The 12,095-nt window shown below is 58.2% G+C and overlaps 1 protein-coding gene across 5 annotated transcripts in view; it reads left to right on the forward strand.

The window, feature by feature from the left end:
* The window catches only part of SEC16A (SEC16 homolog A, endoplasmic reticulum export factor), a 32,975-nt gene that overhangs the window by 805 nt on the left and 20,075 nt on the right, over positions 1–12,095 (forward strand). For 2 of the 5 annotated variants that reach the window (XM_042913707.1, XM_042913709.1), the window contains exons 2-4: positions 3,320–6,940; positions 8,715–8,854; positions 11,281–11,378. In XM_042913707.1, the coding sequence (XP_042769641.1) occupies positions 3,386–6,940; positions 8,715–8,854; positions 11,281–11,378 (3,793 nt within the window). In that variant the 5' untranslated portion in view covers positions 3,320–3,385. Of the gene's footprint in view, positions 1–1,444; positions 6,941–8,714; positions 8,855–11,280; positions 11,379–12,095 lie in introns of those variants that run through there. The other 3 variants (XM_042913710.1, XM_042913711.1, XM_042913708.1) reach the window with 3 other exon arrangements.

The raw sequence follows: 12,095 nt of genomic DNA on the forward strand, positions 1-12,095 counted from the left end.
ATGGCCGGCTCTGTGGCAAGTGCCTGTCTGGCCCCGCTGTGTTGACACTTGTCTTCGCCCTGGTGGCCTCGACGGAGGGAGGGTTGTGTTGCAATGGTGAAGATGGACCAGACCTGCAACTTCTCAAGGAGTACGAACATGTAGGAAATTTCTTGTAACAGTTTTGCGTGTCCTTTGCTTCGAAGGTTCTTAAGCTGTTTTGTCCTCAGCGGCTGGGAGATTTCTCCCCGAGCCGGGCCGGTGATGGGACAGATTTGCATTTCGTGGCAAAGGGACCGAGACGCTGCAGTGGAGGTCGGGCCCTCGTGTGTCGCGTGAAGGGTTACGGGAACGTGTAATGAAGTTAGTACCGGTCGGGGGGCGAAAGTATGGTGTGGAGCGTCTGGTCGCGTCACAGCCATTTGAAATCGGTGTTTGCAGGTTCACCTAAGAGCTTCTGAGTGGTTGGAGGTGGGGCACGAGCCGCTTAAGGCTGTGTGTTCAACACAGACGACGTCAACCGGGGAGGGCGGTGAGGGCAGCGAGGGCAGGAAGCACACTGAGTCACACGCGGTCGCTCCGGAGCCATAGTTGGGCGAGTTTCAGCACAACCAGTGTCCCTGCAGGTCCCCCCCAGCCCCCCGCCCCGTGCCTCTTCTTCGGATTCCGGTGGCCGGTATCTTAACAGAGGTCAAAGGTGAGGCCAGAGGCAGGAGAGTGCTTTCTTGTTCCTGTGATTCGTGCGGCCCAAACAGCCGTGAGTCTCAACGCCGTGCTGACCGCCTTCTTTGGGGTAGCGTGCGCGTTGCAGTGATTCTTCCCTGAACGTCAGTGCGTCCTTTGGGATCTTTGCCGTTTTTAGCAGCGTTTAGACTCCCCCTTCGCGTTGGTTAACATCTAAACGTGTTTGGGGCTGTACTTGGAAAAGCTGGAGCTTGTGGTGTCTCTAGGTCAAGCGCCCCACAGTCTGACAGCGACGTGACGCTCACAGCCTCCGAGAGCGACATTGTGGGCAAAGGGTAGAGTCTCCGGTGCTCCCTGGCGCTCCTGTTGGCCCAGCCTCAGTTTGCGGCGGCAGCCCCGGAGGTGCTCTGAGCATCTCAGTTCCTTAGCCAGGAATTGGATCGAAGATCGGAGACGGTTGTGCTTCAGTATCTCTCGTAGACACAGGGTGGTCTGACGAAGGGCTGGGTTTGTGAGTAATGCGTTTTTAAGAAAGACAGCCGGTGTCTTCTTAGAGTTAGATGACTCGGTACCGAATGACTTACTGGCTGGAAGTAAGTTGCCTGGGGCCAGCAGAGAAGTGATAGGCGGCGTTGCTGTTGGTGACTGGAGAAGACCCAAGAGGGTCATGTTCGTGTTCAGGATCGTTTCACACGCAGCTGCCTTATTGTTTAAAAGCTGTCAATTGTGGGTGGGGGGTGGGGGGTGGGGGAGATCCCGTTTTATAGGAAAGGGGTAGTGTTTGCTATGAAACGGTTCTGAGTTCAGGAGTCGGGGAAGTTTCTTGAAGGAGAACGTTTAAGTATATACGCTGTCCGCGTTTGGATGACATTTCTGTATTGAACAGCAGCAGGGGTTAGGGCATCCCAGAACCCGCTGTGAGTAGGATTTTGTAAGATGCAGCTGAGAAGGAACCTTAGATTCTCTCCCTTCACAGACAAAGAGTCTGGGTCGCAGGAAGAGAAGTGGTGTGCGTGGGGCCGTTCAGTTGGACTCCCGGCCCTGCCCTCACAGCCACGCCTCTGCGGTGTGATGCTCTGGGCCTCTGCTGTTTGGTGTTTCTCTTTTACCGCTGCTTAGAGCGGTTGAGGTCCTCTACTGGAGCCTTACAAGGAGGAAGTCGTGTTTCGGAAGACGTGCTGGGCGCCTCTGTCCCACAGATAAGAGGAAGAGGCCGGGCTGGTTGTACGATCAGTCCTTGTAAAGCTGAGCTGTACACATTCTTTGTTCTAAAATGACAGCTTAGAACCAAACGAAGCCTCCGGTGCTGTGCCTGATACAGTCTGTCGAATTTAAGTGAGTTTCAGAGTGCTCGTCAGTCCAAAGGCCTTCCCTGTTGGCCTAGGACGGACGTGGGCGAGCCGTAATGGTAGTGAGCTAATAGATCCATAGGACTCGTTTCCAGAGAGGGGTAGGAGCCTTCACCGTAAGTAGCTTTACTTCAGGTACATTCACAAATGTCCCCTTTTATCGACTCTGAGAAAGATTGCCGGGAGCAAAAGTGTCGTGCACCTGCAGAAATGTGTGGGTTAAGCCCTGGAGCCCTGCCACTTCTCCCTCTGGTGTTTACTTTCCTCCGTGATCGGTTACACGTCATCTGTTTGTTTGTGAGGGTGGCGCTAGGGGGGAGGACTTGTGCATAGAGAAAGACAGCAAAGAGACGGTACCTGGGTTTGTGTCTTAAAAGTACCGGTTAACCGTTCAAGGTTACATTTAACGTATTTTCTTAAAAAGCGGAAACCACCGCTGGTTCTGGCAACAAAACACACTGTAAAGACGATTGTGTTTTCTATGAAAGGTTTGTTGGCACTCTGGTTGAAAATTTCTGAGTCGGGTCAGTTGGTCAGTTTTAAAGCTGCTTCACGTTTAATTGGGGCTTTCGCTCCGGACTCACTTCTTGATAGCCCTCGTGGTCCGAGGCGGCTTGTTCCGCTCACGGTGTCAACCAGGCACAGCGCGGGAAATGAGACATTCTGCACGGTGGCATAAAGGGCATGTTTGTATATTTCAGATTCTGCCTGCGGCTTGTATCGCTCTGTACTTTACAACGCTTTTTCGTTAAAACGGAAGCACGCATCTTAAACTTCCATTTTCATTTCAAGATGTAACATTAACCTGCGCGAAAAGTATGATGTGCCATCTTGATACAGGGGTTGGCCCTTTCAGGACCCGGTGATGATTTACGGGAAGGTGTCCGGGTACCGGGTAGTGAATCAGACGGGCAGTTAGGTTGCGCTCCGTTCATCGCTGCGCACTTGGTGAGGGCATCACGGAGGCATCAGGCGTGCCATGTGGGTGCTCAGCTGGGCTGTGAAACTGAACCCCAGAGAAGGCAGTGGCTCGTCTGAAGTCAGTCAGTGAGCTCAGGGCACAGCCAGCGTTTGCTTCCGTGTCCGGCCGTGTTCTTGTCTGTGCGCTCAGCTGCCCTGGCCGGCCGCAGCCCCCCACCCGGGATGCAGTTCTGGGTGGGCGTGGGGGTAGGAGCGACGCGTCTCGGGACCGAGGACACAGACTCTCGAGTTGTTTCCAGCCTTTCTCTGTTTTCTTCGTTCTCCTGATTGCAACTGGGAGTTTGAATACATGGATTTTAGGCTAATTTCTTCTTTTTCTTTTCCGGTTCAGGTTGAAGAAAACCTATATCCTGCTTTCTGTGAGCAGCTCCTAGTTGTGCAACAGATCGGTCATGCAGCCGCCGCCTCAGGCAGCCCCATCAGGCGTGGTCGGGCCACCTCCGGCCGGGACTCCTCAGAGCATGTTCTGGTCCAACAGATCTTACAGGAGACAGGCAAATAGTAACGCACCGGTGACCCCGATAGCTTGCCCGTTGCAGCCGGTAACGGATCCGTTTGCTTTTAGTAGACAAGCGCTACAAACTACATCGTCGGGCGGTTCGTCCAAAAGCAGCGCGCCCATTCTGCAGGGCCCGGCCCCGCCAGCGTTCCTTCAACACCCTGGTCTGCCTGTGCCTCACGCGAATGCTGGGGATACCTCGCAAGGACCTGTGTTGCAGGCCACAGCGGACGCCGGTCTGTTTGCCAGCGCGTTGCCACCTTCGGCGCCGCCGGAGTCAGAGTTGCACAGGAGTGCCGAGCTTGCTCCCAGCTCGGAACCCGAAGTTCAGACTCTGCCACGTCCTCACATTCCAGGAGCGGGTGCCGACAGTCCCCACGGGGGCCATCCGCACTCGAACGTGCTTGGGCCCGAGAGACCCCTGAGTCGGCAGAACCCGCACGACAGTGCTGTGGCGCCGTCCCCTCTCTTCCCTCAGCCTCGTCAGCAAATGCCAGGGCAGTGGGGGCCGGGGCAGGGAGGCCCACAGCCCTCAGGTCAACATTATTGGCCCCGCCCAGAAGGACCTGTTCAGCGCCCGGTGCCCCACATCTCCGGCGTTTTCCTCTTCCCCACTCCGTCCAGCCCATATCACGGTCCCGGCCACGAGCAGCTCAACCCACTGGTGTCTTTGCCAGGACCCTTGGCCGCTGACGGAAGCAATGAGCCGGCCTACCTGCAGAGTGGTAACCAGTCAGCAAATAACTTCGATCCTGACAACGCGTTCAGGCAAAATTCTAGAGCTGGGAATCCTCGGGCGAGCCAGGAGCTCAGGCCAAATCCAGGAGTGAATAAAGAGCAGTTGCCAGACCTCGCTCTTGTGAATCCCCTCGCTCAGGGAAACAGCCCAGAAAGCCATTTGCACTACCCCCCAGGGGCCGAGACCAGCCGGGTCCTGCCGGAAGTGGACTCGGGAGCTCTCTCCATGTTCTTCCACGGCGGAGAGACGGAAAACGAGGAGAACCTCTCATCTGAAAACACAAGCTTCGCTGGTCCGTCTGACTTGGATGGCTCCTCCCCCGGCCCGGGACTTGGTCATGCTCCTGCACGTGTGGGAGCGGGTGGCGTTTACCACGCCTTTCCCAGAGGTTCCAGCAACGAGGCCACGCAGCAGGGAGGCCACCCGCAGCCTTATTTCTCTCAGTCTGCAGGCGCCCAGCCTGATAGACCGGCCACGGCAAGCGCTGCCGTCACTGTGTGGGGCGGCCCAGCAGGCGCAGGGGCTCACGCCAGCAGCCCACAGTACGAGAACGTGGAGGACTTAGAGTTCATTCAGAATCAGGAAGTTTTGCCAAGTGAGCCCCTAAGTTTGGACCCTTCCGCCCCCGGCGATCAGCTCAGATACGGCCCCAGGCTCGGTGTTGGGGGCCACGCTGGAGGCGGGGGCCCAAATCTCGAGGCCCCGGATTCAGTGCCACACCCCGTGCGATCCGACAGCGTGTCGTCCAGTTACAGCAGCAAGAGCCACGGGAATCTTTCAGGTGCGGCCAGGCCTCGAGACCTGGGGGGCACTTTCATTCAGCAAGAAGTTGGAAAACCTGAAGATGAGTCTTCGGGGAGCTTCTTTAAGCAAATCGATTCTTCTCCCGTAGGAGGCGAGACAAACGAGACCACCGTGAGCCAGAATCACCGCAGCAGCCTGTCCCAGCCCTCAACCCCAAGCCCCCCAAAACCCACTGGAATATTCCAGACAAGCGCGAATAGTTCTTTTGAACCGGTGAAGTCCCACTTAGTTGGAGTGAAACCGGTTGAGGCCGATCGGGCCAAGGTGGTGGGCGAGGTGAGGGGGGCCGGACCCCACCAGAAGCCGCACCGGCCAGCTGCCGCACCGCCTGACGCGTGCCCCGGCAACTTGGAGCAGCCCCCGGACAACATGGAGACCCTGTTCGCACTCCGGGCCGGTTCTCTGCCCTTTACCGTACCCGTGGAGGCCGAGCAGGGGCTTGGGCACGCTGGGGGGCCGCCCTCGGAAACCGTGCTTCTGGCAGCTGAGAAGAGGCCCTTGGCCAGGGCCCAGGGAGCTGTGAAGTGCGAGAGCCCAGTGACGACCTTGTGGGCACAGAACGAGCTCCCGGATTTCGGGGGCAGCGTGCTCCTGGCCCCGGCTGCCCCGGCACTGCACGCGCCCGTGAGGCCTCAGCCCTCTGAAGTGATTCAGCCTCCTGACGAGGGAGTGTCCGGTCAGCAGCCCCGGCCGCCAGGCCCCGGCCTCCCTCTGCAGAGCAGGGATGGCGTCGGAGCTTCCGAGAACCTCGAGAACCCTCCCAAGATGGGAGAAGAGGAGGCCCTTCCCTCGCAGGCGAGCTCGGGCTATGCCAGCCTGTTATCCTCACCGCCCACTGAGTCTTTGCAGAATCAGCCAGTCTTGATTGCCCAGCCTGATCAAAGCTATAATTTGGCTCAGCCCATTAATTTTTCTGTGTCCTTATCGAGTCCTAACGAGAAGAGTCTGCCCTGGAGAGATGCTTTGGTGGGGGATAAACCGACAGCAAGCAGCCGGACTGTCGGGGGGGACTCCGGAGAAAGCGCTCCTGCGTCTGGGATCGCAGCCACCTCTGTCACCCGCTCGCCTCTGCCCAAGAGTCTTCCGCAAGGTAGCTTTCCACAAGTTCCTGGCACTTCGGAGACCGTTTGTACTCAACCTGCTAATTTGCTGGTTCAGCCGCCACCTCATCCGGTTCCAAAGAACTTGCTTCCAGAAGGCCAAAACGTTCATAATGCAGAGAACGTTCTTCCCGAGCTGGCTGGTAGCCCTGCTGGAAGCACAGGCGTGATGTTGGTGCCGCCTGCAAACGCTACCTCGGTCCCTGCTGGTAGTAAAGCGGATCCCTCCGGTAATCGGGAAGAAACTTCTGGAGCCCTAGACTTCACGCTGAACAGGACTTTGGAAAATTCTCTAAGGATGTACGGCCCGTCCCGTTCTGACAGCCCAGCTTGTCCGCAAACCGTCACCAGTCAGCCTAGACAACCTGGGCCAGGGGCACAGAACCCAGACCGTTTCTACCAGCAGGTGACAAAAGACGCTCAGGACCCATGTGGCCTAGGGAGAGCCCAGCAGGAGCCGTCGCCGGCCCCCCAGCAAGGGCCCAAAGCAACACGTTCAGAACCTTCGAACCCCGGAAGTCCGCCGGTGCAGGGGCAGTCCCAAGACTCGGTCCCGCCACCGGCAAGTCCCGCTCCAGCTGACACGGGTCAGCAGCTGCTGCCTCGGCCGCCTCGGTCCTCCAGCGCGTCCGTCGTGTCCACCAGCTCCAGCCAGGCAGCCGCGCGGTCGGACCAGCAGTGGCTGCAGCCGCCTCCCTCGGACTTGGCAGCTTACTACTATTACAGACCCCTGTACGATGGCTACCAGTCGCAGTACCCCTCGCCATACCCGCCGGATCCTGGCACGGCCTCCCTCTATTACCAGGTACGGTCAGGCTCGCGGGCGGTAGAATCCGGGACCAGCGGTCTCTCTCTCCCGAGTTGTGCTCCTTGGCAGGCTTTCGTTGCTCGCTTCGGAAGCGGCCTGTAGTCCCTGTGGTCTGCACCGTCGTGCACAGTGCCCGTTCCTGCACCACTGCTTGGGGAGCGTGCCCGGCTCCCGGAACCCTTGCAGGCTCACACTGCACACCTGTGTGTTGCGCGGTGCAGAGTCCCTGGTTAATTTTTGGCACGCGTGCCCCAGCGTGTGTGGCTGAGGAGCCCTCTGTTTCCTGTCCCTCCGGTGGGCTCTCTGCGGGACCAGAGCTCTGAGTTGCGCACCTCGGGAAACTGGGATATCCTCTCGAAGCTTCGGTGTGGTTTTGACGTGAAAAATCTACCCAAAGAGGAACAGGACAGCGCAGTGTTGTAAATCCCTCCGGGAGAGTAGAAACACGAAGGGAAAAAAGTTAGGTTCGGAACGTAATCCAAGCAAAACGGCCAAGGGGGATGAGATCCCGTAAACGTCCCTCGGGCGCATGGCGGTCCCAGCAGCGGGGCGGGGGCGGTGTCGCGCCCCACAGAAGACTTGCCGTTCACAGTGGCCTAAGTGTGTGAGTGTTGTGAAACACAACTGGTTCTGTCCAGTTCTCTGGTACTTTGAAACAGTGGGGTTCAAATGCACACGTTGGGTCACGATTTGCTTCTCATCATCTCTAGTCCCAGCCCCGCGTCATGCGAGGTCGGCAGAGTGTCAGAGGCCCAAGGAGTGTAGACCAGAAGTTTGGAAAGCACGGTCCTACAGTGGGCAGGTGGCCATCCTGGGGACCTCTTAGAGGCGGCTCGGGGGTACAGGGCTGGTGGGGGTGGGTCGGGCAGTAGCCCCCACTAGTAGGAGGCTTGTGCCTCCTTTGCAGGCTTTGAGCATCTTTGGGATTACATGAATACTGTGCGTCTAACCACTGAGATTAGCAAATTTGAGATTCTGGAAGGAGCCCCAAGGACTCCTGTTTCCATACGGGGAAACTGATTTCAGATCCATCCCGCGCCCAGGAAGGGCTGGCAGAGCACGAGGGGAGCAGCGTCCCCGCTTTGGGTTCTTTGTGCAGCAACCACACGTACATCTGGCAAACTCCAGCCAGAGCCCAGCACCACTCCCGTGGGAGCCCGCTTCCTTCCGCCCTCCCCCCTTGTGGCCACAGTCTCCGCTGGTGTCAGGAATAAGTCCGTTGGACGTGATTTCTCCACTTCGGCCAGGCGATGGTGGAGAGTCAGGCTCGTAGACCAGAGGGCTGCTTCAGGTCCCCCCACGTGGCGGCTCCTTAGAGACCGTCGTGGCCAGTCATGAGCCTGCGAGGGGTTGAAAGCCTCATGAGAACAGAGGACGAGCCTCTCTTTGAGGCTGCGTGTAGCTCCGGGACCCATTCAAATGGAACCCTGGGTATTTTGCATACCTGAGATGATGTGTGAAACAAGGACACGAACCCAGGGAGTCATAGCACCTCCGCGGCAGAGCCGTCTGGAGTCTCCACGGCCCCTCGGCGGCTGCCTGCTGACACGGCGGCCATCTCCTGAGCAGGACCAGGGCAGTCCCTTTCAGGAAGATCCTGCTGCCCGTCTGTGGCTGTGGATCTCAATTTGTAGGTTTTCTCTTCTGCACGAGGGAAGCCCCACGTCCGGTGCTCCTGGAGGGCCGTCACCAGCGCCATTTAGAGCTAGTGCCAGTTGCTTGACGGGTGGCTCTTCACCGATGTCTAACGTTGCGCAAACCCTTCTTCCAGCAGGACGTCTATGGCCTGTATGAGCCCAGATACAGGTCCTACGACAGCGCGGTGTCCGCCTACGCTGAGAGCTACCGCTGCCCCGAGCCCGAGCGGCCCAGCTCCCGGGCAAGTCACTGCTCGGACCGGCCACCTGCCAGGTGATTGACGTTCGTGTTGCCGGCTGTGGTGGTAACTTACCGATCTGAAAACATTAGACAAACCTGTTTTCTTCTGCGTATGTTTAATCAGCACGGGCAGAGCACAGGAGCACTTTGAAATGGAACAGAGCCCTCCCTTGCAGCCATGCCGTGCTGTCAGCCAGCCCTGGGTCGGGCCAGACCCTCTGCAGGGTCCTCCCCGGGCCAGGGGATCATCCAGCCACCACCGAGGCACACACGCGGCTCAGGCATTTTGCTGACCGGGTGCTCAGGGCCCTAAGGCTGTTCCCTGCTACTGACCGCAGTGGTGTGGAGTCGTAGGCCAGGCAGGCTGGGGCCAGGACCCCTGCCCACCTCCTTTTCCTAGCATTGCATCCGTGCTGGAAGGCCCCACGCACGTCTATCCCGCTACCCTCCTCCGCTGAGCGAGCGCGTCTCAGCTCTGTGATTACAGATGAGGGATTTTGAAAGAGCCTTGGCATCACGCCTTCCTGCCGAGCAGGAATGGAAGCAGGTCACGGCCTCCCGCTCAGACACATAGGGAGAGCTGGGACGGTGCGGCGGGCGCACCGCCTGCCTTCCAGCACCTTCCCCTGCACCTGCTTGTCGTCAGGTGGAGGAGTGACGTGTCACGGGTGTAGGTTTTGTTACAAGGCTACACGGCTTCTTGAACTCTAATAGAGGAAGTCTGATCCCCCATGAATTTGCCTGTGCACTGCTTTCCGAAATCGCGGGATCCAATCTCTGGCTCTTTGTCTTTGTTGGCTTGTCTGGAGACAGGGCTCTGTCTCTGTGGGCCTCTGCCTGTTCGGCCGGCCGCTCTCAGTCCATTGCTGGCCTGCACGTAGCCCAGACTTCTGGGGGCTTTGTGGGGGAAAGCTCCCGAGGTTTCAGCTCCTGTGCAGCACCTGGGAAGTAAGGCTCGAAGTGAAAATAAGGGAAAGCATCCGGTAGGTGTCTCTAGAACCCTCTAGGAGACCAGGGAGGGTGGAGGAGGGTGCAGCCAGGGCGCATCTTGCCGTTCCAGTATCCTGTCCTTTTGGCCACCTGCGAGTTAACGTGCATTCCAAGAGGCCAAAGGTGGCTCCGTGCTGTTGAGAAGTGCCCCAGCCAGGAGCGAGGCCAGGTCACGCGTCAGCGGCTCTGTCACCTGTCTGGCCGTGTTTCTGTGCTCTAAATGTCGTCACCACTCATGTGACAGCTCTGGAGAGCAGCCCGGCCTTCCTGCCCTGCTTTGGTCGGGGACGTGTGCCCACGTCCGCACGTGTGTGTTCTCGAGGACGTGGGTCCGTGTCTGCACTTGCGGACGTGTGTCCGTGTCCGTGTCCGTGCTTGCGGATGCGTGTCCGCGCTTGTGTGCGTCAGTCTCACGCCTGGTGTGATCACGTACCTGCAGGAACTGCTTGAGGTGGGAACGCGTCCTTCGTTTTTGCGACTGTGTCTTCGCTGATGGGCGGACGGGCTCGGTTGGCGAGGGCAGCCGGGAGGTGGCGTGGTCGTGGCTCTGCGCGGTGTCAGATCTCTGTTCCGAGCCCACCGCTGGCGTGTGCAGCGGCCCCCCCCCCGCTCTGCAGATGGGTGGGGTCTAGAGGGCTGTCCTCCAAGGCCCTCGGAAGGGGCCTCGTTCCCACAGCTGAGCCGTGAGAGCGGGTGCTGGACCGGAGGACCGAGTGCGGCTCACCGGCCGTCTCTGTCCCGGGAGCTGTGCCGGCCAAGCCCCCCGGCTCAGCCGAGCGAGACGTTCCTGAAGGGGCATGGGAAGAGTCCCATTTTAAAAATCAAGTATCGTCTAAGGCTCGTTAGCAAGAGATGAAACCGCTAACGGGCCATTCTAAGAACCTTACTGCCCAGAAGGTCTGACGCGTGACCTCGCCAAGTTCTGCTTTTCTGGCGACGAGAGACGCGTGGCGGGGTCTGTGAGGCCAGCCTCCGTCAGACACAATTCAGGCGTCCTGCGGTCAGGTTCGAGAGCAGACTCGAGGGGCTGAGGCAGCCGCAGCCCTGCGCCTGGGCACGGACCCTCACCCGTCCCGAGCACACGGCATGCGGTCTGCGCCGAGGGTACCGACGTCGGCGTTAGGTTGGTTTTGACAGCTCGGTGCTCTCTGCTTCCGCTCGGGGTTGATAACCGGAAACTTGAGAGCCTGTTTGAGTGTCGCTGTGTGGGATGTGGCACTGAGCAGGCAGAAGGCGGTCAGTTCCCTTAGTTTGTGGCACCTAAGTCGTTACTTGGGGAGGTGAATTGTAGCTGCTTGGCAGGGAATCTTACCTCATCGTCGTCACTGATTTTCTCATTACGATTTTTTCGCAACGTGTCTTGCCGCACGCCTGACGCTCTGGGGGTAGCGTGTGCTGACTGACGTCTTGTCGTATCCTGAGGAGGAAGTGGGAAAGTTGTTTTGTAACGACATCGTGTGTGTTTTCAGGCAAGGCTATCCTGAAGGTTACTACAACTCCAAAAGCGGATGGAGCAGCCACAGTGATTACTACGCAGGCTACTACTCCAGCCAGTATGACTACGCAGGTAGGTTCACAAGCGCGGACGGCCGGCCGCTGGCGCAACCGCGTCCAGACCACTAGTGCGGCCGGTGCGAGGCAGTGTCCTCTGGCCGTTTCTTACGAGGCCCTCCGTTCCATTGCTCTCTTTAGCTTTCTAATCCAAGAGCCAAAGTGGTGGAAGATAAGCCGCGCTTGGGAATAATTATGCTGCTGTATTTGTTTAGAAATTACATCTTAATTATAGCAGTTATAGCAGTAACATATCTTTATCACGTTAGTAGTTTCCTGTGATTTTCTAGCAAAGCATGATTGTGAGTAGTTCCAGGATGGCCTCGGCCCTGCGTATTTATTTAAGTTGATGAAAAGAAATAAAATGGGAAACCAGCTCCTGGGGTCACACTGGCCCCGTGTGGCATACCGGTGGCCTCCTGTGGCCGCCCTCCCGCCACGGTGCAGGCATCAGATGTCCTCACTGCATACGCCCGGAGCTGCCTTCCCATCTTGACACTCTGCCATTGGGCGGGGTGCTCATCTCAGCGACACGTCCCCCTGGCGGTCGTGCTGGTCACTGCTGCCTGGCTGTGACCTGTGCTTAGCTGCAGGGGAGGGTCCCGGGCCCACTGTCCCTTGGTTGTCCCGCTTCCTCCAGGCCTCTTCCCCATGTGCGTTTGTGTCATTTTACATATAAATTTTGCTCGTAGCTGCCAAAAATGGTACATCTAGGTTATAATGTCAATGTATT

The sequence above is a fragment of the Panthera leo genome, chromosome D4, assembly GCF_018350215.1.
Source record: "Panthera leo isolate Ple1 chromosome D4, P.leo_Ple1_pat1.1, whole genome shotgun sequence".
In the NCBI taxonomy this organism is placed as follows: Eukaryota; Metazoa; Chordata; class Mammalia; order Carnivora; family Felidae; genus Panthera; species Panthera leo.